This window comes from Oryx dammah, unplaced genomic scaffold, assembly GCF_014754425.2.
Source record: "Oryx dammah isolate SB20612 unplaced genomic scaffold, SCBI_Odam_1.1 HiC_scaffold_29, whole genome shotgun sequence".
NCBI lineage: Eukaryota > Metazoa > Chordata > Mammalia > Artiodactyla > Bovidae > Oryx > Oryx dammah.
The window spans coordinates 86183112-86205216 of NW_024070213.1; the positions used below are offsets into that span (position 1 = coordinate 86183112).

General features: G+C 39.3%; 1 protein-coding gene and 3 non-coding genes across 7 annotated transcripts; all 4 read right to left on the reverse strand.

Annotated features, from left to right (window-relative positions):
* Window positions 1–486: 486 nt before the first annotated feature.
* Window positions 487–18963, reverse strand: LOC120858178 (KAT8 regulatory NSL complex subunit 2). Of its 4 annotated transcripts, none has more exons than XR_005719799.1 (11): window positions 18872–18963; window positions 18027–18293; window positions 16842–17020; window positions 16228–16342; window positions 12954–13117; window positions 12611–12777; window positions 11588–11684; window positions 9640–9734; window positions 7923–8074; window positions 1892–2011; window positions 487–1216 (listed from the first exon to the last, which is right to left on the reverse strand). XR_005719799.1 is itself a non-coding variant. In XM_040234079.1 (10 exons), the coding sequence occupies exons 1-10, from the start codon at window positions 18925–18927 to the stop codon at window positions 1085–1087; spliced, it is 1449 nt and encodes a 482-aa protein (XP_040090013.1). In that variant the 5' UTR covers window positions 18928–18961; the 3' UTR covers window positions 487–1084. The 4 variants fall into 4 exon arrangements, 2 of the variants coding, with proteins under 2 accessions (XP_040090013.1, XP_040090012.1); XR_005719798.1 differs by having other exon boundaries at window positions 7821–8074; XM_040234079.1 differs by lacking the exon at window positions 9640–9734 and having other exon boundaries at window positions 18872–18961.
* On the reverse strand, window positions 1427–1565 carry LOC120858973. Its single transcript, XR_005719997.1, has one exon. It is a non-coding gene; the product is annotated as a small nucleolar RNA SNORA2/SNORA34 family (small nucleolar RNA).
* Window positions 2977–3108, reverse strand: LOC120858969. Its single transcript, XR_005719995.1, has one exon. It is a non-coding gene; the product is annotated as a small nucleolar RNA SNORA2/SNORA34 family (small nucleolar RNA).
* LOC120858968 lies at window positions 11361–11496 on the reverse strand. Its single transcript, XR_005719994.1, has one exon. It is a non-coding gene; the product is annotated as a small nucleolar RNA SNORA2/SNORA34 family (small nucleolar RNA).
* Window positions 18964–22105: the final 3142 nt, after the last annotated feature.

Sequence of the window (22105 nt, forward strand, 5' to 3'; positions counted from 1 at the left end):
AGGATTCATCTGACAGGTCTTCTGAGTCACTTCCTGACCATTCCCAGGAAATAAACCAAAGCCAAGGTGATAATGTAACTATGTAACTTTTCTCCATTCCAGTTTTTACAAAGGGTAACGTTTTGGCCTCCTTGTCATATTACACTATGGTGAGATCACACAATCCTAGCTTTACACACACAGCCACCCACACACCCACACCCACTCCTAGCCTTAGAGGATTTTGAGACAACAATCAGCCATTAATTGTGAGAAAAAAATGTGAGTGGGAGGAAGGAGCACAGAGGATGAAAAATTCCTCCCATTTGGGAGGAATATGCAGAAATATAACTAGACAAGTAGGTTTTAATAAGGGAGCCCTTTCCATTTACTTATTACAGGTTTTTAAATCTTTGATATCTGTCTTCTTTTCCCTTTCCCATCAGACAGCTCCCAACCCACCCCGCCCAACATATAGACACCACACTCTCAAATACAAACAAAACATGCATTCAATTCCTTGTTTTATATTTTCATAACACTTTAACATTTAATAGAAACTATGTACAATAATTTTTTATTGTATCTTACATAAGATAGCCACTACAGAAATTTACATAGGTTAGAAGCAAGATGGATGGTTTAAGAAGGCCCAGTTCTGTGGGCTATTTTCTCAAAGACTATGGGTCAGAGTTCACTGAGGAGAGGAGCTTCAGAGTACCCAATAAGGATGAGAGGTGAGGAAAGGCTAAAATACAGGCTGCTAGACAGAGATAACCAATCACTGGGTCCCTCAACATCCCAAGACTTGGGAAACAGCATTACAAAAACCTCTCTTCCCTTAGGCACAGTCTCCAGGACTCTCAATCCCAGCAGCTCTGATGGGAACCACCTACCTCTCCCCCTTGCATGGAGTGGGAAGACATCCACAGCTTGTAGACACTATTGGTCCCTGCCCCCAACATCTGACTAGAGCACTCGATAACCCAAAAGAAAAACAAGGTAGTCTGGACTGTCCTTTATAGTGAGAGACGGGTCAGAAATACTTGTTTAAAGAATGGGAAATACAAATCCTCCAAAGTCAACTGGTTCCCAGAACAAGCTATCAACTAACAGAAGTGGGTTCCGGCTTCCCATTTGCAGTAGCTATTCCACTCTGAGACAATGGTGCAGGGGCTTTCTCAGAATTTCGAGGTCCCTGTGATCTGCACCCATCTCCAGCCATCTGCATCTGGCCCTGTTAAAACAAAGTCAGTTTGGTTACAAACTCATTCGTTGTGGCCTGCAGCATGAATCTGACTTATATAAAGCCCATGTACAGTAAGCAACCAGAACAAGACAGCAGATATAACTATGTAGTTGCTCTTCCCCATACTTGACTATTCCTGACCCCTGGAGTCACAAATCATTACTGGCAGCATTCCCGAGGCTCAAAAGGAAAGCTGTGGGTTGTTTCTTCCAAATGAAATAGCCATTCCCTGCTGAGGTTCCAGAACAACCGACAGATCACACAGGAAGACAGTGCTCTGGGCCTCTGTTTGAAACCAACAGCTATAGTGTAACTGCAGGTCTTCAGTCAGGGCCATGAGTGTCCCAGCCAAAGCTCAAAGAAACCAAATCACACTGCTTGTGCTTAACTTTATGATGAAAACAATTCTAATACTGAACTCTCCCTTAAATCAACAATTTACCTACATTCCTTGCCTCAACCTTTCCTAGTTAACCAAATAAATTTATGTCCTTCTCTCCCAGATAAGGGGACCAGGGGCTAGTAAACGTTCTAAGGCCCATCTGGAAAACTGCAACCAGGGGCACCTTCACAGCTAGTGATGACAACCTCAACCCCCGGGAGTACATGCCAGGCAGGGCCAGCATGGAGCTCTCTGCCTGGCTGAAGTTATTCTTCACTTGCCAAAATATCCATTGGGCCTTCGGCAATTTCTTTGACTGGATGATCTTCAAGGGTTAGTGAAGGATCAAAAAGCAAGGGTGAAGGAGGGCACTGCATACCGTCACCCACAACATCCAAATCCTAAGAAAAGAAAAAGAAAAAAACCTATCAGCAACACCGAGTGAATCAACAAGCTAAAGTGTGCCTACTTTTAGCAACTCTCACAGCAGTTCTCCCACCCTTCCCTCACCCCTTGTCTACCTTTAAACAGTAACAAATGTTCATGCAACAAATGGGACTAGATCAAAAAGTACTGATTCTTGTTGTCAAATATAAAGTGCAGACCACTATAGTAGCTTTTAAGAGTATTTTTTAAACAAGAAAATTCAGGGACAGAAAGTAGAATAGTAGCTACCAAGGGCTAGAGACAGAGGCGATGTGGGAGTTACAGTTTAATGGATACAGTCTCTATCCGCACTGAGAAAAGTTCTGTGGGAAGTTCAATGGATATTGATCATGGTGATGAATGCAATATAATTTAAATGTACTTAATATTACTGAATAGTATGTTTTAAAATGGCAAATCTTACATTATAAATATCTTACCACAATAAAAAGTATTTTAAAGAAGCATATACTGGGAATTCCCAGGCAGTCCCGTGGTTAGGACTCCATGCTTTCTTTCACTGCCAAGGGTGTAGGTTCAACCTCTGGTTAGGGAACTAGACCTGTGCAGCACCCCGCCCTCCCCAAAACAGGAATTACTTCTAAGACTAGTTGTAGTCAACCTCTTAAGTTCATGAGTGATGCATCTAAAATGGACAGCAGCATAATTATAAATTAAAATGAAATACTGCCTTAACAGATTGGACAATATGAGACGACTTGATAAATATTCTAACAGCCACAAAGCCAGCAAGTGAGTAAAACAGGAAGAGGTATAGGGAAGAAAAAAGAAAGACAATAAAACTCAAAAGTCCTTCTGAATGGCCAGGAAATATTCTGGTTAAGTCATTATGCCCACAGAGAGTAAGTTCCTGATTTTTAAACCTAACATAATCCAACTGCCTTTTAAAATACACACACATGACATTATATCCTACAGACTATGTTTCTTCCAATTGAACTGGCTATTCCCACTGGAGGGCTGAAGCCAACAGACCATAGGAAGACAATGCTCTCGGCTCCTGTCTGAAACCAACAGCTACAGCAAACTACTGGTCTTGATTCAGGGCCTAAAGCGCTATAAAAGCTCAGACAATGTGTCAAATTCACTTTCATGCCTCTGCTTTCTACTGCTAAACTCTTGCTTCCCAAGAGTGGAAACTATCCAAGGGTTTAAACTGTCCTGTGTTCAAGGCACTTTACAGAGGATCCATGTCTCCAGTAATTCAGCTTCTTGAGAAAAGTGAAGTTCTACGCTTTAAAAATAAGTCTAAAGAATTCAAAATCCTTTCCCTTGGTTTTCATCACCAAAACGAAGAATCATATCCTTCAGGTAAAGGAAGGACTATAACTTTCAAGCCTTTGAATGTGTGGATCACAACAAACTGTGGACAATTCTTCAAGAGATGGAAATACCAGACCACCTTACCTGCCTCCTAAGAAATCTGTATGCAGGTCAGGAAGCAACAGTTAGAACTGGACATGGAACAACAGACTGGTTCCAAATTGGGAAAGGAGTATGTCAAGGCTGTATACTGTCACCCTGCTTATTTAACTTATATGCAAAGTACATCATGCGAAATGCTGGACTGGATGAAGCACAAGCTGGAATCAAGATAGCTGGGAGAAATATCAATAACCTCAGATACGCAGATGACACCACCCTTATGGCAGAAAGCGAAGAACTAAAGACCCTCTCGATGAAACTAAATAGAGTAAAAAAGTTGGCTTAAAACTCAACATTCTGAAAACTTATCATGGCATCTGGTCCCATCACTTCATGGCAAATAGATGGGGAAACAAGGGAAACTGTGTGTGTGGGTGTGTTTTGTTGCTCAGTTGTGTCAGACTCTTTGAGACCCCATGAACTGTGACTTGCCAGGCTCCTCTGTCCACAGGATTCTCCAGGCAAGAATACTGGAGTGGGTTGCCATTTCCTTCTCCAGTGGAAACAGTGAGAAACTTTATTTTTGGTGGCTCCAAAATCACTGCAGATGGTGACTGCAGCCATGAAATTAAGACACTTGCCCCTTGGAAGAAAAGTTATGAACAACCTAGACAGCATATTCAAAAGCAGAGACATTACTTTGCCAACAAAGGTCCATCTAGTCAAAGCTATGGTTTTTCCAGTAGTCATGTATGGATGTGAGTTGGGCTATAAAGAAAGCCGAGCACTGAGGAATTGATGCTTTTGAACTGTGGTGTTGGAGAAGACACTTGAGAGTCCCTTGGACAGCAAGGAGATCCAACCAGTCCATTCTAAAGGAAATCAGTCCTGAATATTCATTGGAAGGACTGATGCTAAAGTTGAAACTCCAATACTTTGGCCACCTGATGTTAAGAACTGACTCATCTGAAAAGACCCTGATGCTGGGAAAGACTGAAGGCGAGAGGAGAAGGGGACGACAGAGGATGAAACGGTTGGATGGCATCACCGACTCAATGGACATGGGTTTGAGTGAGCTCCAGGAGTTGGTGATGGACAGGGAGGCCTGGCGTGCTGCAGTCCATGGTCGCAGTTGGACACGACTGAGCGACTGAACTGAACTGATAAAGGATGTGCTAGACTTAAAGCTGCTCAATCTGAGCAGAAACATAAGGAAAAGGATATAGCTGGCTACCTAACATATATTTCAGATGTGTTAGAAACTTCTATACACAGAAACCAGTGTTCTCACACCATTAAGACTATTAACTACTGGGACTCCCTGGCAGCCCAGTGGTTAAGACTTCATGCTTCCACTGTAGGGGGTGCAGGTTTGATCCCTGTACTTGTTTCAAGGAACTAAGATCCTGCATGCTGCAGACAGAAGGGGGAAAAAAAAAAACTGTCAACTGTTCTATCCAATTCTTTTAGTATGCACAATTATCATGCACTTGATCCTTGCACAATGCAGTGGTCAGGGGCCACAATGTCCAGTCGGAAATCAGAGTCCATGGTTCTGTACCCTCAGATTCAATCAACCACAGATCATGAAGACTGTAAAAAGTATGCACTGGAAAAAAAAAATCTGCATAGTAAGTGAACCCACACAAGCTCAAGCCCATGTTGTTGAAGAGTCAACTGCATAAGTAACTAATGTGAAATTTAAAAGAACCCACATAAGTAATGTGGCAAAACGTTTCAAAGTCTCGAAATGACAATGGCATAGAAAGTTTTCAAAGAAAAATAGATACTAAAAAGGCTTTCTTCACATATTGAGTGTTGTCCATTATGAGAATTAAAATTGGGAACAGGAACCTAAAATAAGAGAGGAAGAAAGGATCAGCAGAAACGCCTAACGTAAGAGGAACATGTGGAGACGTACCATAACATAGGAAAGAATCCACATTTTGTTCTGATGTCAAATATAAAACTCAAGAAAACAAACAAACACAAAAAGAGAGCAAGCTCAAAGTAACAGGATTAAGGTATTAAATTATTATTTGTCAAATATCCTTAGATCAAAGGACAGAAAACAGGCAAGTGTTAATGTCTGATACCTGGTCCTCCCACAAGTTACCAGAAATTATTATTAAGTTACAGAAACGATATCTAAGAAGGAACACAGGAGGATTGCTGGGTAGAATTCACATAATTAAGAAACTATTTTTTCCCAGCAAGACTACAATATTCAGAATTTATGGGAGGACAAAAATTCTTTTATAAAACTGCATTTGAATGTGTTTCAACATTTTCTGGAGAATTTTTACCTCCAAACAATAAAACTACTTTTTAAATGACCAATGTGGTTCATCTAAAGTACATTAATATGGACATAATAGATGATCAAGTACTAATAGCTAATTATCACTTTTAAGCCTCTAACAACAAAGGTCCCTCTTAAAAACCCATTAGATTCTCAAAAATAAAGTTACTTCTCGTACATTCTTTCACATCTCATAATCACTAACATTTTGTGTTATTATTCTCTGAAAAGCAAACAAGAATATAATCTTCAACAAAAAGAGTCATATTTTCTCAGATCTAAATCATCAGAAGTTTGAGAGAGAACACTCTTTAAAATTAATGACAAAAACAAGTGAAAGGGGAAACAAAAGGGTCAAAACAGAAATGGCTCTAGAAATTAACAATCACATGAAACAAAAATTAACAATAAAAAAAAATTAACAATAATCTAGTAGATCTAAATAAAACGTGCTGATTTCTACATATATACATTACTATGTGAAGGGAATCTGGCAACATAGTACTTGATCAGGTTGTTTTCAAAACAGATAAATCTGTTCATGTTACTAAGTTTTTTTTAAAAAAAGGAAAGATAGTACCTCTTTGGGTTTTCTTTACATGTAAAAATGAAGAAAAGTGGACAAAAATTTGCCCATCAATCTAAGGCTATCTATTCATTTACTCTCTTCAACACGATCTCACTGGAAAACTATGGAAAGCACTAGAGTATATAATCTCTAAGATTCTCCTATCCTATGAATTTGTTTGAAAGAAAAAATTTTTTAATTGTTTTTAATTTTCTTAGCTGTGCCATGCACCTTGCCAGATCGTAGTTTCCCCATCAGGGATCAAACCAATGCCCCTGCAGTGGAAGTAGGGAGTGCAAACCACTGAACTACCAGGGAAGTCCAGAAAGAAATGTTTTAAAAAGCAATCATAATCAAGATTATAACCAAAAGTATAATTTTATTGTCATAAAGTGACAAACATTAATATACTGAGCCCACAGACAGTATACAATCAAAAAAGAGGGTAAGGAAATTCATTCAGTTCACTCTTCTTTTTGGGCCACACCACTGGGCTTGTGCGAACTCAGCTCCCCAACCAGGGAATGAACCCAGGCCACAGCAGTGAAAGCACCCAGTCCCAACCACTGGACCTCCAGGGAATTCCTTGGAATCAGCTTACTGATTCACCGAATCAGTTTACTGAATCAGTACCACTTTTTAAGTTATTAGCCTTTCCTGATGTATCTTTTTAGTGAGCAATACTGTAGGCCATCCAAATCCTGCTTCTACTCCTACACAAACAATACTGCAACCTTTACTAAATTTTCTATTTAGATTTGTCACTTCAAATATGCCATGGTTATACACAAGACATCTTATTAAAATCAGAAGATTTATCTTCATAATAAATAATGGAAACCTTACTCAGAAAGCTAAAGATTAAGCCAAGTGCTAAAGAGAGGGAACGTCAAATGATCCCTAAAGTGAATGACATAGTAGGGTAGTGCTAATTAGGGAAGCAAATACAATGAGAGATGCATTTAAGAGCGAGGAGCAGACTAAAAAAGGCAATCAAGTATATACACTTAGAAGGTTGTCACAATAAATATTTAGAGAGTTCAATAATATCCAAGTCTGTTCATGAAAGAATCTTTAATAACTATCAAAAATGAAAAACAGTAGGCAGAGCTAAGTTTAGGGCTGTTTTTTGGGGGGGACACATTAATCTAGAAACGATAACCCTGACTACACACCAAAACACTGCACTGCTGAGTAGATATTGGAATTCATTTGTATTATTAAGATTCTAGTGAATTACCTCGTGAATGGGCACCAAATTTCCCAGCTACATAAATCCAATCACAAAGAGACTTTCCTCCAACTTCTCTTAGTTTATAATTTCCCTTATCATGCCCTCAGAAAAACTTCTGTAAATTTAAACTGTCTCCAAATGAATGTGTTAACATACAAATATGACCATACATATTATTTCAAAAAATTTATCAGTTTTTTTCTTTTTTGAACCACAAATGACTAACCTAGTCTCACCATTAATAAATAAGGCCTTGCCTCTAGGGCCAACCAGAGCAGAGCTTCTCTAACTTACATCACTGAACTCCAGAGGTAAACTCTCAGTGGGCTGAAGCTCGGCAGCACTCAAGTACAGATCCATGGGGCCGGCTTCCAGATCGTCTGGCACAGACAGTACCTGCTCGGGCTTATACATCTGAGGAGGCAACTGGAAATGCAGTGGGCAGCAAGGATCCTCAGAAAGGCTTACAGGAACTGGTTTGTTGCAGGGTACCTCTTCAGACCCCTGGCAGCATTTGAAGAGAACCTGATTCGTGTCCTGACAAATATCTGTAGAAAAATGGTCAAGGGAAATAAAATGGATCTATCCAAGGCACAAAAAAGTTGTCTGCCATGTAAAATTCAAGGTCTGGACTACACAAGATTACTAGTTACATTTGATACAGAATCAAATGCAGGTTACAATTTTTAAAGTTATTTCTCAAATTTTCATTTACTAGAGTAATTCTAGCTCTACTAGTACTGTAAAACTTGCCCCCAACCTCCATTTCAGGATCTACACTTTAGAACAGACACTAATCTCATTCTATGAGGGTCAAATATAAAACATTTAAAAACATAGTGCTAAGTGTCAACAGTAATGATCCTAGAAATCTATGCCTATCTAGAATAAATGTCTCGGCAAAAGCAAATAGCTTGCAGAGGCCCCTACCTCTGCAAGACTCCTTCCAAGAGTTAAAAGATACAATGTTGTTTCTGATGTTAAGCAGATGGGCAGAAGGTTGTTTCTATTTTTAAAAAAAAAACATTTTGAACTGTGTTTCCAAAATGTTTATTACATAAATTTGTTTAAAAGAAGCAGGGTACTGGGGAAAACAGAAGCTCTAGTAATGTAATTAGGTATCATACTCTAACAGGAAATACTTTGCTTTAATAAGGGCCCATGGAAAGAAGTACTCCAAGAACACTCCAGGAGTCCTAACAACTTCTATTATGGGTAGAAGCAGAAAGGGGCTATATTTCCAAGTTGGCAAAGAAGCGCTGTAGGATGAACGAACAATGAAATCATGATTAGATAGCAAAATTTCAGAAGTCAGTCTGCAAAATATATTTTTCTCAAGTTTTAGCATTTCCTGATATCCTAACTACACAGTTGTTTTCCCTAAATTAACAGTCATTTCAAATTTGGGCTCATTTTTTAAACAAGAAAGCACAATTTTCTATAAATTGATTGTATCCAATTTTCTATAAACTGATTATGCAAGTATGGATAATTTTTAATCCTCCAAATTTTAAGGTAATTTTTTACAGGTAAAAAATCTAATGTACATTATAATTTTTAAGCCAAATAAAACCTCCTGAAGAAAGTTGCTTTTTTTAATCCATTCTTAGAACTTGCCAAACTCTCTAAAACGGAGTTGACACAGCACTACCACTACCAGCATTATGGCTATCTGAGTGCTGTAGGATGCTTACTAGCAGCATTCCCGGCCTCTGCCCACTAGATGTCAGCAGCACCCCCACCAGAGCTATGACGGACAAAAATGTCTCCACACGTTGCCAATTGGGGGACAATGGCCCCAGCTAAGAACTACTGCTCTCAAGATACAGCATATAGCTCACTGTAAATAAATAACTATTGAAATGAAAACCAATTATCAAGTGAACAACAAACTGCAATCTGTGTGCTTAAGAAGCCCAATCTTGTTTAAATTATCAAAATCTTAAATGTTAATCCATTAAATGTTTTAATTAGAACTTTTCATGTAATTCAAAGGACTTTCACAAGCCTCTTATTTATTATCACAATATCCCTGAAAAACCTTCTACCCCCCTCCTCCCCCCCTTTCCTTTCAGATGGGGACAACAGACAAAGAAGGGAATGGTTGACCTACAACTAGAGACTGGGTCCTTCACTTTCAGTCCAGGGCTCTCTCCATTAGACCAGAGTAAAGAGTTAACAGGTCACCAATGGCAGTCGCATCTTTCTCTGGGATAAGGACTTAAGGAAGGGTAAGTGACTTAGGCAACCATGGAGTGGAAAGGAAAAGAACATAAAAGAGAAAAATAATACTTCCCTTCTCTTTTCAAATACATTTTATGTTCAACTTTGCTTTTTAAAATATTAAAATTCTAATAAACTGAGTATAGTGCAGTAAGAAAAAGTCTAGAATATTCTTTAATATCCATAAGTTGGGTTTTTGCCTTATAAAGTAATTCAAGGCCACTGAAGAAAACCTTCAAGCACAAGGCAGAGGGAAAGGGCACTCACAACCCCCCCATCCAAAAAGTCACATTTCTGTCATACTCCCTCCCAGTATTAGTTCCATGTAGTCAAAACCATACTCTACTGAATCCCATATTCTATTTTTGTCACTATCATTTTCTGGTCATTCATAAACTTTAAATATATTTAATTCCTGAACATATTCCATATTACATTTCATCAAAATTTTCCTATTTTCCATCCCTGAAAATTTTAAGGCTGTCTCCAGTTGGAAGAATTTTATGTAAAAATAGTCATCTGTATTTGATTATCCTCTTAAATTCCCAGAGATGACATCAAAGAACATGAACGTTAAAAAAGAAAAAATATATATATGAATATTGTCAAACTGCTTTCTAAAAAGCCTGTACCACTTTACAGTTTCACTGGCAGTGTTTAGAAGGGCCCATTTCACTATTTCCTCACAAACTTTTGAAACTAATTCTATTTCATACATAGATAAGTATCAAATTTCTAGATTAGGGGATTCCCAGGTGGTCCAGTGGTTAGGACTCAGCACTTTCACTGCCAGGACTTGGGTTCAATCCTTGGTCAGGGAACTAAGAACTCACAGGCTGTGGCAGTGCAGCCAAAAAGAAAAACAAAATGCATAGATTAAAAAAACTTCCTTGTTTTCTTATTTCACTTATTTACAGTGAAGATGAATACTTCTCAACTATCAGCCGCTTCTTTTAATCTGTCCATAGATAGCCTTTGCCCAATTATGTTTTCAGTATTTATCTTTAATTACTCTGTATAAAAATTTTATATACTGATATCAAGGACATAATCCTTTATTAAACATGTTACATTAATAAACTTGTATTTAATAAACAAAATAGAAAAAAAATCAGTTTTCCTTTCAAAAAAGAAAGCTTTCCTTCGCTTACCAAAGAAAATACATTTTACTTTCCAAATATTTGTGTATTTTGCCAGGCAAATGAAATCCAACAAGATTTATGCCTTTCATATAATAAAGATTATATTTTAAAAGTGCATTAACTATGAAAGTTACTTTTCTCAATCAATGTTCATAATGTAGATGCACTTTCATAATCTAATACACAACTCAAAAAATTTTACAACCGAATTATAAATGTAAGTTTCCTATTTGAATGAAAACTAAAATATACAAGCCATGGCCTGACCACACAAAAGGATAATATTCAAAGACGGCTCACAGTTCAGAATCATCCCCCTGTTTTTGGATACACAACAGTTTTCTTTTATAGTAACTGGACTTAACATTATTATAATTTTAATGAAAAAGTTAAACCAGGGATCTCTAAATTTTGGAATACTAGTATTAATCAACTACAAATAAGTATTAGCCCCTATCACCAATGACTGAGATGTTTCTTTCTAATGAATTGACCATTACATTTCCAAGATCTGAAATGGCCAACAGACCATAGAAAGAGACTTCTTTAGGCTCCTGTTTGAAACCAACAGCTTCAGCAAACTGCTGGCCTTGATTCAGGGCCAAAAGAATACAAAGACCTTCAATTAACTAAACTATCACAGATCCCCACTAGCCTTCAGATTAGCTAGCAAACTAAACAGAGCAAAAAAGATACGGGTAAGGCAGTGTCTGGTCATTGGAAGAGACTGATTGGAACAACGAACATCATCCACAAAGGCCAAGCATCTCTGACTGGAACGAGTGGTATGGGCCTAAAATGAGAAAACATGTCAGTCAAAATAAATTATCTATCATTTAACAATTTATTCACCGATGCTATACAAAAGGAAAAAAAAAATTTTAACCTCATGTCCAAATAACAAGCCAAACATAATCTGAAATACAACTCCTCCGTATTACAAAAGTGTAATACACAGGCCTAGCATTTTTCAAACTACCTTTTACTTATCTTAAATTGTAGTCTTATGCTGAGCCTCAAAAAAATGAGAAAAATGGAATTACTGACATTTTGTTTAAAAGTCGTTTTAAACAAATTTAAAAATGATCACTTAACTTGTTTCATCAAACTTACTGACATTCATTGTTCTTATTATTCTACTTATTTCTCTGCTTTCTAAAACAAGAGTCACAAACTGTTAGGTGTTCTGTGCCTATTTCTGAAATGAAGATTTCTGAACCAAGTAACTTAGAAATCTATAGAAATCCTTCAATATGCAGATGAAAATAAAAGAGTCCAGATAGGTTCATTTATCAGAGCAGGCACAGAATTGATCAGAAGGGAACTAAAACCCATGTCTCTGGACTCCCAGGTAAGTGCTCAATATAGCCCATGTCCAATAAGTTAGATTTCAGAACAAAAATTTTGAAAGTGAGAGTTAATCATTCAGTCACATCCAACCCTTTGCGAACCCATAGACTGTAGCGCACCAGGCTCCTCTGTCCATGGATTCTCTAGGCAATAATACTGGAGTGCATAGCTATTTCCTTCTCCAGGAAATCTTCCCAAACCAGGGATTGAACCCACGTCTTCCATGTTGCAAGCAGATTCTTTACTATCTGAGCCATCAGAGAAGCCCTGTAACCCTAGTTAGATTTTAGAACCAAAACTATACAACAGTGTTCACCATAACTCTGTAAAAGCAAACATATACACCTTAGAGGTATATACACAAATTACCTGTTGGGCGGCACCATCTGTGGCCAGCATTCTGCGCTCCTTCAGCTGCCTGTGTAGTAAGGCTTCCACTCCATAGCGCTGACGATACCGACGAAGACATTTCAGACGCTTTAAGTTTTCTCGTTCTTTGGCCAAAAGTCCCTCTGGGCCAGTCAGGAGACTACTACCTGGAAAGTCGAAACAGTCAAAATGTTATCTGCCAAGCAACCAAGGATGCATCTTCAAACAGTTTCAAAAGCAAATCCTTCTCCAGTCCAGGTAACAAAAAAGAAGTAAGTCTAACTACCAAATTCACATGTTGATTAAACCCACAACAGGTTGTTGGAACTGGCATAAAACTTGCCTAGAGCTTCATGTTCCACTTTGCGATTGTGTAAGTAACGTCGCTTCTTCTCTTTGAGCAGATGCTGAAGTCGTTTAAACTGATCAATGTACAAAGACTGCAAACGAATAAGCTTCTCACGCATAATCAGGGCCACTTCTTCTGCTGTATAGACACCAGCATGTCTAGAATAAGATGATTCAAAAAGGATAAGAAGGCACAACAATAAGACCCAAGCTTAAAAGGAGCAAAGAGTGAAGGTTAGACTTAGGTTTGCTATTCAACAAGCAGTCAGTGCTAAGACAATCACCTTACTAAATAAAAATGTTTCCACAGCATTTTATTATTGTTATTAAAAAACAAAATACCCAAGAATGAATACTAATGTATGATTTCAAAATGTGGATAAGGAAAAATGTTTCATTATGCTCCCCAGTTATTTGCATTATGTTTAAACAGGAGTAAAGATAACAGAACACTCAAAACTTTTATTAATCTACAGTCTTGTTCCCTTTAATAATTTAATACAGAAAAAATCACTTACCAGTAAATTAAAGTGTTAATTTAGTAGCATGTATCTCAATATATTTTAATTAAAGTACAAAAGATCACAAACAATTACAACTTCTAATTTAAAAGTACACTTTTAATTGATGGTCCAGTGGTTAGGATTCTACGCTCTCACTGGTGAAAGGCCTGGAATCAATCCCTGTTCAGGCAACTAAGACCCCATAAGCCACAAAGCATAGCCAAAAATAAATAAATAAAAATAAGCTACACTTGTATTTTGGAGTTTATACCAGCCCTCAAAACACTGATCCCAATGGCTAGTCAATGTCCTCACCTCATTCTCGACAATATTCTCAAAATATAGTACCCTGGAGAAACCCTTAATTGCCAAAGATATAGATCCACATCAACTTTATTAAGCTTTGCTACCAACTATGAATTAACTTTAAAAAAAAAAAAAAAAACTTATTCTAGAAATAAAAAAAAAAGCTAGATATATACCTCGACTTGATACTCTCGTATTTTGACCTAGTAAAAATTATTTCTATTATTTAAAAGGCAAAATATACATGAACTATATATTAATTTTAAATCCAAAAAGTATGTGCTCTTTAAAATTTAACTCTTAAATCACTGAAACACACAGAATAAAACTATTAACTTTAGGACTGAGAGCAAATAATCTCTGCCAAAAACTTTTCTTAAATATAAACAGGAGATAATACCTGTGTATAAGAAAAATACAACTACAAAGGACTCTGAAATTAGAAAAACGGCAAAATCTAAGATTCAGAAAATGTGAAAATTTCAAAATTATCTAATGTTTAAACAAGGTGATGAGGTTATTCATATTCAGGAAAATGGGGCATGTCTGCATTAATACCTGAATCCCTAAAATACTGAGGCCTTAACCTAACATCATTTGTTAAAATGAAATTAAATTCATTGTACCCAGAAGAGAATTTAACTGGGGACTACAATTTACAACAAATCATTTGGGGAGGCGGATGAGCATCCTAACTAAGGTAAATGCCTAGTTCATGTGACAAATGAGTCATTTATTTAAAGATGGAGCCACAAATATTCACAACTAGTTATAATTTAAAAAATCGTGTTCTAACTCTTCTTGCTCTGATATGCACAAATATAAGTCTAGGTTTATTATTAGACCAATTTCAAAAAAGGGAATCACTTATTGTATCATGTTAAATTGTTTTTTCCCTTTGTTCCTTTCAGGGGAAACTGACATCTAGCCCTTTCAACACTTATATCTCTCATAAAATTAACTGGTATTTTGTTTCATGTAACAATCTCCTGTAAGGGCTTCCCTCCTAGCTCAGTCGGTAAACAATCTGCCTACAATGCAGGAGATCCAGATTCGAATCCTAGGAAGAATTCCTGGGTTGGGAAGATCCCCTGGAGAAGGGAAATGGCAACCCACTCCAGTATTCGTGCCTGGAGAATCCCATGGACAGAGGAACTTGGCAGGCTACCGTCCATGGGGTCGCAAGAGTTGGACACGACTTGGCGACCAAACCACCAATCTCCTGTATGTAAGTCAGGTTAGCATGAATGTGGATCAGTGAAGATTGACCCACTCTAGATTAGCACAGACAAAATAAAGTTTCTGGACCTTACAAACTGAGTGTTTACCACACCCAAAGACAATCACTTTGTGATCCTACAGCACGTACACCTCAAACAATCAAGTACGGCATTTCCAGAAGCACAATGTAACTATACAAATTACATCTATATCTATCTATATCCACATCTATCTATATATATATAATATCTATAATATCTACATCTATCTATGGCTTAGTATAAAGTTTCTACTATGAAAATATCCTGCTAGAAACAAGCCTTTCTTCTCAAACTACTTACATGGACTTTCCAAACAAGTAGTTCATGAATAGCTCTCTAAATTCAGATTACTTAAAATAGATGAAACTGTTCTACTCAGAAAATAGAACCCTAAATGACTTCTTATAAACTTCAGAATCCAAGGAATGAAGAAGACGCTATTCTAAGAATTTGTCAAACACAGTCAAGTCTAGAAATGCATCACCCCTCCCACTATGTAAGAGTTCTTCCACCTAAACTGTCAGTGGGAAGTATCAAGAGATAGAAGTTAGGAAAAAACAAAAACTAAACCCAAACTATCAGACACAGAAACACTGGACTTCTGAGTGGCAATGTTCTGTAACTCCAAAGCAATCGTGGGTTAGGTAAAGAGCAGAACCTCAGTAAGATGTAATTAGGACAATTACTCCTGGGTTTCTGAATCAGTTTCTCTTTCTTAGGCATGAAACCAAAGGAAGCTCTTAAACACCTTTTAATTTTTCCTAAACATATAAAGGTAAATAAAATATAAATTAATCAGAACTTTGGAGGGAGAAAAGTTGTTATTCAAATATAATCAGTTTTTTATTCCTGAGGTTTAAGTCAAGCACAAATTCTCATCACTCTTCTCTGATCTCTACCCACCTCTCAACTCCTATGTCCAAGAAATCTATTTTCCCCCTGCACTTTCTCACGTGTAGAATTTGATGTCCAAAAATTTTCCCAAATTACAAGACTTCTAAAAAAAGAATCAAATCCTACTCTGAGGCAAGATGGTGATGAATAATGACACTTTAATATGCAGAAGCTATTACTGCTCACAAATAGCTAAGCTATCTTCAACCCTCCTAGCTTATTAATCTATTAACAGCATGCAGTACTACATTCCACATACTACCTTCTAAAATATTTCAAAGCCCTATGTGGAGTTACAACTTACTTTAGGGGATCTTCTTGATCACTGTCTATGCTATCAGCTTCACTGTCAGGGTCACCTCTCCATGTCTGATCCACAGTAATGGGTTCCTGCTCCCCATCACTCCAGCTGTCTTCATCTGAGGCAAGGAAGGGAGAGCAGCCATTAAGACTTCCCACCTCTGTAACTCCACCACACAAAACTAGATTACTTAACACACCAATCCAAATCTTAAAATTAAAAATGCTTAATACAGAAGCACTGGCAAATAAAAATGGCTTAAGAAACATACTTCCTGAGTATAAGTACTTATAACACAAATGAGTTAACCATAGCCTCAAAAGGACAGAAAGATCAACTTAAAATTATTGTTTCCTGAAATTATCTTACCTAACAAAGTAAAGTATAAAAACAGCACTGAAAGAGTCATAAACTCAGGATAAAGTAAACCTAAACACACACTAATTAAAACCAAAAAGACTGGTGAACAGCAGCAGTCCTGAATTCTCCCAAACTGGCAGTGAATTAATAATAATATTGTACTTTCAAGTGCCACATATGTTCAAGGCATTGAGATAAACCAAAGTTCTTTGTTAACTTTCTTCCTGTGTTTTCATTATGAGAAAGAAGATCCTTACCCAGAATTCGGCTGGCTTCACTGCGGCTACTTTCTGGAGTCTGAGACCCCAGCTCCGTCTTAGCGTACGAGCTCAGCTGGCACAACAGTGTTTCACCCACAGGCCCTGGATTAGTCTTTTTCATTTGCGCATGAAGTGCCAGGGCATTCCTCCGAGCATGTTCAGCACAGAAGGATACCCTAAGGAGACAAAATATTAACGTTTCATACTCATGCTCCCTCTTACAAGAGTTCAGTGATTTCCACAGACAGTGATCTTTAGATCATTTTCAGGAAATCAAAATGACTATTATCTTCATTTATAGATTAAAAATGCTAGTGAGGCAGAGTAATTTAACAGGCAAGGTCAACTCATTTGGTATTACTGAAGGGAAATGCAGGTTAACATACCCTAGTGATCTATCCATCTAAGGAAATATTCCAACTATAAAAATGCTGGTATCATTTTGCAACAAGTCACACTGATCCACTTTCATCTCTCAAAATTGGTTCTGGAAGGCCATTTTACATTTTATAACACTTCAAAATCAATCCATTGTAGGTAGTAAGATGTGGGACACAATGCAGAATTATCTAGCCAAATTATTTCTGCATGGATACTTTAAATGATGAAATCTTTTCCTAGAAAAATACACATGTATACAATTTTCCATTACCTAAGATTCAAGGACAGCCAAAAGAGCCATGGAACCTAGGCTTAAGAATTTATTTTACAGGGCTTCCCTGGTGGCTCAGCTGGTAAAGAATCTGCCTGCAATGCCGCAGACCTGGGTTCGATCCCTGGGTTGGGAAGATCCCTTCGAGAAGGGAAAGGCTTACCTACTCCAGTATTCTGGCCTGGAAAATTCCATGGACTGTATGGTCCACAGGGTCGCAAAGAGTCGGACACGACTGAGCAACCTTCACAAGGTAAAATAGCCAAAGAGATAATAAAATGGCCCAACTAGGAGATGTCTCCTCATTTTCACCATTTTAAAAATTTTTCCAAGGATATACCCGTAACTTCAATTTTACAAACACGTGGCCTAAAAAACTTGGCGACTTTTTCCAAGGCCACATCCTGCCACATCCTCCTCTCACTTAATAACTAAAAGTACATTCGACAGGTATCTATTTGTCTCTCTCTCTCTCTCTCTCTATATATATATACACACACACACATATATATATATATACACACACATACCCATCTTTCTTCTCAGGCTTTGGGGCAGCACTGGGACATCTTTTTCCGTTCTTCGTCGATATGTAACTACACTGCTTGAAAGGCGCATTCTTGTCTTCAAGGATATGCTTAATGCAAAATTCCTGCCCCTCCAGACGAGGTTGCGAACATGGACGATGAGTAAACGAACAAGACAGGGGCTCCTGAGATCTGGGCACTGGGGTGATCCTCCCCCGATTGGTCGGCAAGACGTGAATCCGAATCCTGTTCATACCAAAACCTGCAGGGCTGCACAAAGATCAAAAAGCCCTTACCCTTCCCGAAAAGCCCAGCTCCACAATACCCGGGCAGACTGCGCGCGGCTTCTAAAACGCCAGGCGGAAGTCACGCTCCTTAACTCCCTTCCGCCCAAGTCTACCAAGATGTTACTGAATTTGCCTCATCTCAACTTCTCTGTCCAAGCCCTCCCCCAACTCCGACCACAGCCACGTTCAAAGTATCTCAAGGGCTCGCACGGTCGCCACACGAGGGAGAAGCAGCAAGAGGCGGAAGCGCCAGCTCCTGCCGCACGCCGCGGCGCAACGCCGCAGACCCACCCGCCCCACCCTGACCTCCGCCTCCCCGCATGCCGCCTTTGTCCCGGCCCGCCTCAAAGCTGAAGGCTGGGCCCTGCCCATCCTCGGAGGCCCGTGCAAGCGCCATTTTGTCCTAAGACTCCAAGCACAGGCGAATCTGGGTCCTGGAAGCCAAGAGGAGTAAAGCGCCCCTGACGCTGATTGAGACAGAGTAGCAGCTCGGAACAAACAGAAGGGGCGAAGCAGCAGCCTAACTCCAAAAGCGAAGAGCAAGCACAGCCGCCATCTTACCTCTGCCGCTGCGCCGCGCCACTCGCTTTCTGGCAGCGCCAGCCACTTCTAACCATGCCTTTCCGGGCTCCCAGCCACTGATTGGATACTGAGCCTACGACTCTGTGTCACCATTGGCTATCTATCGAGCTCAGGGGGCGGGGCGCTGCGAAAAGGCGAGGCTGGGTGGCTAGAAGAGGTGTCTGTCAGCAACTCAGCTCCGGAGAGAGTGAGGCGGAGGGAGCGTGGGTTGTGGGACCTGCTCGGTGGGGACAGCTCTTTACGTTTCTCATCGTGGCTGATGTCCAGGCGGATTTGGGGCGCTCTGTGTGTGATCTTAGGCCGCAGCTATTTCACCACCCCTACATAGTCGGTACAACAAAATCGACATGTAGAGGCCAAAGAATCACTGTACATTTGACTCTCATTGTCTATACAGGAAAAGGCTTTAGTTTTCTTTTGTGAACACTTCATTTATGGAAACATTTTTTCAAGTATTTACTGAGCCTGGGAAATTACACATATAAACTTTTAATTTTCGGAACCCTAAGAAGTTAGAAACTATGAACAGAACGGGCCCATATCTAGTAAATAGGGCGAGGAGGTGAATTTGAACCCAGCCCTTATTCTGAGTTTCCCCAGTGGCTCAGACGGTAGAGAATCCACTTTAAGTGTAGGATACCCGGATTCTATCCCTGGGTCCGGAAGATCCTCTGGAGAAAGGAAAGCCAAGCCACTTAAGTATTCTTGCCTGGAGAATCCCATGGACAAGAGGAGCCTGGCGGAGAGGGGTAGCAAAGAGTGGCACACGACTGAGTGACTCATTCTTTATCCCTTTCTTCTCTCTTCTATAGTGAAGTGCATTGGACTGAGAGGGCTTCCCAGATGGCTCAGACGGTAAAAGTGTCTGCCAGCAATGCAGGAGGCCCAGACTCGATCCCTGGGTCGGGAAGATCCCAGTATTCTTGCCTGGAAAATTCCATGGACAGAGGAGCCTGGTAGGCTGTAGTCCATGGGGGTCTCAAAGAGTCTACACGACTGAGGGAGTTCACTTTCACTTTTTTTCTTTTTGGACTGAGAAAATTGAGTTCTAAGAAAATTGAGTAAATGAGTTCTAGTTGCGGCCTTGCTTCTCTACAATTCCATGCTAAATAACGCAGGTATATAGAATGGCAGATAAATTCCAATCTTGTAATCCTTTAAGGATTTTTCAGTTAAAAGCATTTCATCTCACCAGGACTGTGTTACATACATAAGCAAACACTCCAACCCTCAGAAGTACAGAGATTTGTTATAAACATCCTATAACTTAAAACTAGGGGAGGCAGTCACATTACAGAAAATATGGGAATCTTCAACCAAATGCAGTGATATCGAAAAGGAAAATTAAAACCACTATAGGGGACAATGTAAAGAGGCATTAGGGACTAGGGAGAGATGCAACAAGGCTTTAATTAGGGAGTCTAGAGAAGGCCTTAGTTGTGGGGGCGGGGGGATGCTGTGAAATCCTACTAAACTTGAGAAGACAAAATATGCTATTTAGAACCACTTCTAAGTTGAGGGATAGAGATTATTAAATGGCCAAGATATTGGCAAATTCTTTCTGCTTTTTATCAAAGTAGATGGCTGTTTTTAATCCGAGGAGCACTTTGTTAGCTACTGAACAGGTTAAAGTAGACCTGAGGCTGTTCATAAATAGAGGTTAGGAAAGATGAATTGAAGGATATTTTTAATTTGGAGTTTTGGGGGCTAATCCTAGAGGAAGTGAGTGTTGGAGGGGGAGGAGGATAAATGAATGCTAAAATCCTGTACTTTCTATAGTCACTCTCATCTATTTTCCTCCAGCTTATCAGGCCAAACACTGGGAGTCATCCTTGATTTCTCTTCAAACCTTACAGCAGATCCTGATAAGTCACTTCAGTCGTGTTCAACTCTATGGGACCCCATAGACGGCAGCCTACCAGGCTCCCCCATCCCTGGGATTCTCCAGGCAAGAACACTGGAGTGGGTTGCCATGTCCTTCTCCATACAGCAGATCCTACCGGCTCCCATTTCAAGATATGTACTTCTTACCTTCAGCACTTCCAACCTGGTCCAAGCCACTTTCATCCGGTACCTTAATTACTGTGTGTCCCCTTACCTTTGACTTCCTGTAGTCCACTTTCAACACAGCAGCCAAATGAATATTTTGGGGGTGGGGTGGGGTGGGGGTCCACACCTCACAGCTTCCAGCAGCTCACGATCTTAGTCCCCTGACCTGAGATTGAACCTGGACCCTTGGCAGTGAAAGTCCTAACTGTTGTACCACCAGGGAATTCCCCACCAAATGAGTATTTTAAAACCCAAGCTAGATCATGTCACTTCTCAACACTTGTCAACAGCGCTCCATTTCACTGTCTTTATAATGGCTTACAAAGCCCTACTTTATCTAGTCTGCTGCTGCTTCTATGACCACATTATCCTACTACTTACCATCTTCCTCAGTCAGTTCTGTAACTAGCCCCACTGGCCTCTGCTCTTTCTCAAACATGCCACTATCTTCTCACCTCACAAACTTTGCAAGCTAGAATCATCTTCCTGCGGCTTGCTCTCTCACCTCTTCAGGTCTTTGATGAACTGAAATTTCGTAAGGCCTTCCTCCCTAGCCATCTTATTTCCAATTTCAATCTTACCCACACACATGAAATCCCTCTCCTTCCCTGCTTTACATTCTCCAAAGTACTTATCATCTAGCGTGTTTTGTCTCTTCTACAACTAGAATGTAAGTTGTATGAGGGCAAGATGCTTGCTTTGTTTACTGCCATCAGTAAATGGTATATAGTACTTAGTAAATACTATATTCTAACTAAGGAATAAATTAAAGGCAAGGGAGTGCCTAAAACTACTTTCCAGAAAAGATGTAATCTAGCTTTCAGTTTTAACTTGTTTTCATCACTGCGGTTCTTTGGTTTTGAGTGTTATGTGAATCAAGAAAAGGTTAAAATTCCACAGTGCCAAAAAGGTAGCACAAGACAAGTGACAATCCCCGAAATGAATGAATTCAACAGAAGTAGCCCCAGAGCTAGAGATTACAATAAATACAAGCCTCTAAGGAATCCACACAAGTCATAGAGAGGGCTTCAAACTTTCTACAGAATGTTGAATGATAGAGATCAAGCCAATCTTACTGGTTTTCAAAAGTGTCAGAGACCGGGATGATTTAGGCACTGAACCCTAACCCTATACCAGTTAGTTTAACAAACCTCTGTAACTAGG

Excerpts from the sequence above, each read along its gene's own strand:
- LOC120858178 (XM_040234078.1), bottom strand. The coding sequence starts at position 18,927 with ATGGTTAGAAGTGGCTGGCGCTGCCAGAAAGCGAGTGGCGCGGCGCAG. Across the intron at positions 18,294-18,871 it reads GGCGCGGCGCAGCGGCAGAG|CCCTGCAGGTTTTGGTATGA; the intron begins GTAAGATGGCGG and ends ATCTTTGTGCAG. Across the intron at positions 1,217-1,891 it reads AAGGCCCAATGGATATTTTG|GGCCAGATGCAGATGGCTGG; the intron begins GCAAGTGAAGAA and ends TTGTTTTAACAG.